The 4,885-nt window shown below is 31.7% G+C and overlaps 1 protein-coding gene across 1 annotated transcript; it reads right to left on the bottom strand.

The window, feature by feature from the left end:
• Positions 1–1,810: 1,810 nt before the first annotated feature.
• Positions 1,811–3,557, bottom strand: LOC114300770 (putative indole-3-pyruvate monooxygenase YUCCA4). The gene is made up of 3 exons (XM_028245634.2): positions 2,917–3,557; positions 2,226–2,474; positions 1,811–2,128 (listed from the first exon to the last, which is right to left on the bottom strand). Exons 1-3 carry the CDS (start codon positions 3,550–3,552, stop codon positions 1,865–1,867), a joined length of 1,149 nt encoding a protein of 382 aa, XP_028101435.2. The 5' UTR covers positions 3,553–3,557; the 3' UTR covers positions 1,811–1,864.
• Between the last annotated feature and the right edge of the window lie 1,328 nt (positions 3,558–4,885).

Raw genomic sequence — 4,885 nt, forward strand, 5'->3', positions numbered from 1 at the left:
CATAGGAAATCACAATCCAAAGTGTTGACTCTTCTTTAATTGACGCGTGTCACTTTAGAAGAAATATAGATGAAATGTTTTTAGAATAATGCTTGGGACCCCTTTTGGGGGTCACCCCCTCACCCCCTTTGCCATGTGGCAGGGGTGATTGGAGGAGCAGGAAAAAAAAGAAAAAGAAAAAGAAAAGGTAACCAATGAGAGAGAGAGGGGGTCAAAGGGGGTGGGGGAAAAGGGGGATGAATCATTACTCGGACAAAAATAAAAAAAGTTTTAAAAGTAAAAATTATAATGTTCTATTAAAGTTCTCCATCAATCATCATAAAATCTTTATTTACATTTTATTCCGGACAAAATCTCACCCATGACATTTGAATTTGTAACAAAGAACATAATTGAACCAGTTTAAGAGGTTAAAATATTTTAAATAAATTAAAAATATTTATTATTGAAAAGAATGGTTTGATTTTATAGTTTTTAATTATCAAATTTCAACCTACAAAAAGATTACACAAAACAAGTTCATAATCATCTTCCTCAAAAACATATGAAAGTGAAATACTTAAAAGCTAGTATTCTATTCATAAGAGTAGGATAAGCAGATCCCTAAACAAAATTGGTTGATTTACAACCCACCTATAGCCCTCTCTCATATATATATATATATATATATATTAATATTTATTATATATATATTTCCTATTTATTCCAATAATTTTATTATGGCTATCTTTGTAATAAGGACATTGTGGGAATTACAGACTCTTGCAATCCTTGATTGTTCTCCATTGATCAGCAATGTCACTGGCAATTTTAAGGGACTCTAATGCAATGCCACGTAAGCCTCTTCTTGTGAAGCCAACCGTATACAATCCATTCTCTCCCTTCCAACTCTTGGAAATTTCTGTTTTAGGCAAACCTTCTTCTGTGAAAAAATCACTTCCCTGTAAAAATTTAATTTCAAAATTAATTTTTGTGATTGGGACAATCAACGTGTGACAATTAATATTATTTTTATAGGCTTATAAAAAGCTCTTACCGGTTAAAGAATAGGTAGATGAAACGTCACAAATGTCCAATCTTAAACTTAACATGATTAATAAATAGACAGTCTAAATTCATTTGAATTTGACATAATTCCCTCTTTTATAAAAAGAACACTTCTTAGTTTTTTTTTTAAATAAAAAATAGGAAAATGTCTCGTAACTCAAATTTTGTAACTCAAAAGTGACTCAAATGGCCAAAACGACGTCGTTTTGGCCATTTTTATGTTGTTTTGTACTCAAAACGACGTCGTTTTAGCCATTTGAGCCACTTTTGAGCCACAAAATTTGAGTTACGTAGTATTGTCGTAAAAAATAATCCTTCATGCATGCACATGAAGAGCACTTTTATATGGACGTAACATTGTTGTGAAAAAAGAAAGAAAATATATTAAATCATGACAGCTACATATCATTACACCAACAAAAATTTCTAAGTTTTTAAAAATATATATACATATATACAAAGAAAGTGGGAATAGTCCAAACAAATGCCATCACATTTTCTCCTTTTTATAAGAGAATAAATAAGCAAGGTTTTGCAGGGTACTGCGTGGTGTAAGACAGAAAGGGACATAAGATTGATAATAAAGATTAAAAAAAAAAGATAATTTCTTTTTTAAAAAAACATAAATTGATCAACTTTGTAATATAAGATAAGTATTACTTTTTTGTGGTTCCATACTCTATTTTGTGATTAATTTTTCAACAATTTTAAGGATCTAGAAATAGGAATTTAGAAATTTGTCCAGAATTAACAATCAAAGGTCTAAATTTATTTATGGTGTGACCCACAATTACAATTTTAAATGTAGACCGTAGATTTAAACTATTTGGATCATTTTCTGATTCAAAATGTGGGTCAGTAGATTTTCTGTTAATTTTTGTATAAGAAAAATAAAAGATAAAACTAAAACTTCAAAAAAAGAAAAAGAAAAAAGAAAAACATAGGTGGTCGTGCATACCTTGAGCCAAGAAGGCACATTGCTCTTATACCCAGTTGCTAAGATTATAGAATCAAATTCTTTTTCTATTCCATCTATGAACTTGGCACCATTTCTGGTTATCTCTCTCACACCTTCCATCACCTATATAGAACCTTGACAATGATTAGTTAAAGATTGTACCAAAAACGTTGCATATGATCCCATTAAGTGTGTGTTTGGTTGGAGTTGGTTAATTAACCTTAATTTTTCCAGATTTTATTTGTGAGAATGCTCCAACGTCAATCACCGGGGTCTTTCCGGTGGTATTTTTGAGCTCGATTGGGCCGGTTTTTGGACGCCGGAGGCCGAACCTGTCTGTGTTTCCTAAGGTGAAGTTGGCTATCAGTAGGAGGAACTTGTCTACTAGTCTTACAGGTAGCCATTTTAGAAGTGCCATTGCTATTCCAAAAGTTGAGAAGCCAAACATCTCCTTAGGTAGGATATGCACCTAAAACAACAAAATTGGCCAGAACATCAGATACAATGTAACCCACCAAGAAATCCATATATATACATATGCACTTCCAAAAAAAAAAATTATATACATATGCCCACACCTACACACAATGTATGGTAGTTTTACAATTAAAACATTAGACATTTCTGGTACAAGTACAGAAATCAGTTAAAGAACATATACAAAATATATATGAATGAATATGATTATATTTTAAACGGTTCGCTATGGGACCCACCTTTCAAGCATCACAATATTCATATATTTTTTGTGTCGGATTTTGCGACAATTTTTGTGTAAGTATTGTTATTCAAATTCAAAAATCATTTTCAAATAAGTGGTTTCAACTGCCCGAAAATTGATTTTAATGCACACCCAGAAAGGAAAAAATGAGTACAAAGCAAAAGTACTTAAAAAATTAAATGGAACTTACAGTGCTTCTAACCACCATATGAGGGGTTGCATTGTGTTTACAGAGGTCCAAACTAACCTCCATACCAGAATTCCCACAACCAACCACCAAAACACTCTGATTTCTGAAATCAGAACCAGTGGTATACACACTTGTATGCACCACAGGCCCATCAAAACTCTCAATCCCTGGAATTTCCTGTATCATCGGCTCGGCATTTTCGCCCGTGGCAACGATAATCCACCGGGACATGTACGCACAATCTTGAGTTTGAACCCTCCAAAACCCAATAGTTGAATCAAACTCTGCTTTTTTCACCACTTGTTCGAAGCTTGGTTCGATGTTGAAGTGTGAAGCATATGACTCCATGTATGATATGAACTGGTGTTTTGTTGGGTACTTGGGGAAATTTTCCGGGAAACCAAACAGTGGAAGTTCACAGAACTGTTTGGGAAGGTGGAGTTTGAGACGATCGTATGTTCTTTGTTTCCATAAAGAAGCTATACAGTCACTTCTTTCAAGAATGAGAGAGGGTACACCATTGTTCTTGAGGCAAGCTGAGACTGCTACCCCAGAGGGTCCAGCACCAACAATGATAGGTCCGTGAACCCACAAGCAATTTTGTCGATTGCCCTCTTGATTTTTGCAAGAACCCATGTGGAATAGCCTCTGTTTTCTGTATAGAGAGTTAAAAACAATGATTGATTAACAAGAATGAGTAAATAAACGTAGTGAAAAGAAAAATTATTGAAAAAAAAATAGAGTATGAAACCTCGAGACAAGGAGCTAAATATGTTGTCCTTAAGAAACAATTTTGCCTCCACTCGGTGGAGATGCACTTTGGCGGTCGTTCTCCAGGATTCAACGACAAGTCTCGTTGGTGTGCACTCAACAATCAAGGCTTCGAACTCCTGTATAGAATAGCCCAAAAAAACAGATAAACAGTGACAGAAATTAGAGAAGAAGACAGAATATTTTTGTGCGTTCAGCAGCATGTTTATGCTCATACATATAGAGCCTATCAAAGATATGAGGAAAAGGAAACGAAATCAATTTCCCAAAACAAAGGGCGAATCAACTCCAAAATCAAGATTAAACTAAAATGGAAAGGGAATAGTTGACTTAAAATTATAAAGAAAAGATTGAAAAAAAAAAAAAGTGTTATTTTGAATTCACACAACAGTGTGCGAGTGTATATATATATATATATATATATAAATTTGAAGTATCTCCAACAATGCAATAGACAAAGGCCAAACAGAAGATTTAAATACATTCATGGGTTGAAATATTTGTATTTTTATTTTTATGGATTTGACAGAGAAATATTTATATTGGACTTGTTTACATATGATACTGCCACTTTGCTGGTTTATATATATATATATATATATTAAGGAAAATAGGGGAAAATGGGGTTTTAACTATAAGAGTTGTGAGAGTCTCAAAACTCCAAACCATCTATGTTGGTTTTTGGCTATTTTTTAAAAAAGAAAAAAATATTAATCGGCTACTAAAAATTGAAATTTAAAATTTAAAATTTAAATCATAGTTAACAAAGCACTTAATGAATATTCACTTATGATTTAGGAATTCAAATTTCAAAATTTGATACCTTATAAAATACACAAGATTTAAGGAATTGGTTTCCATAATAAAAAAACAATACTATATATATATATATATATCACCTAGCTAATTAATCCTTTTTTTCAACAGGAATTAATTTTTTTAATTTTAAAATTATTTATATAAAAAAACACTAGTGGCTAACTCATCATCTATTTTTTAATAATTAATTTTTTTGTTGGTTAATTCTCATTTAATCATATAAATAAAATTCTAATTATCCCATAAAGAACTCTTAAGTATCCCATAAATTATGACCCTGAAATGGAAAGTTTGCTTAACTATTTCAAAATTTAATTAATCTTTTTTTCAACAGCAATTAATTTTTTTAATTTAAAAATTATTTATATAAAAAAAAAAC

This window comes from Camellia sinensis, chromosome 8 (assembly GCF_055761805.1).
Source record: "Camellia sinensis isolate YWXY chromosome 8, ASM5576180v1, whole genome shotgun sequence".
Classification (NCBI taxonomy): Eukaryota; Viridiplantae; Streptophyta; class Magnoliopsida; order Ericales; family Theaceae; genus Camellia; species Camellia sinensis.

What these genes read in the sequence shown, in the direction of transcription:
- LOC114300770 (XM_028245634.2), bottom strand. Translation starts at nt 3,552, where the DNA reads ATGGGTTCTTGCAAAAATCAAGAGGGCAATCGACAAAATTGCTTGTGG. An exon ending in ATATGGTGGTTAGAAGCACT is followed by an intron (nt 2,475 to 2,916) that starts GTAAGTTCCATT and finishes TTGTTGTTTTAG; the next exon opens with GTGCATATCCTACCTAAGGA. An exon ending in TAAAATCTGGAAAAATTAAG is followed by an intron (nt 2,129 to 2,225) that starts GTTAATTAACCA and finishes GGTTCTATATAG; the next exon opens with GTGATGGAAGGTGTGAGAGA.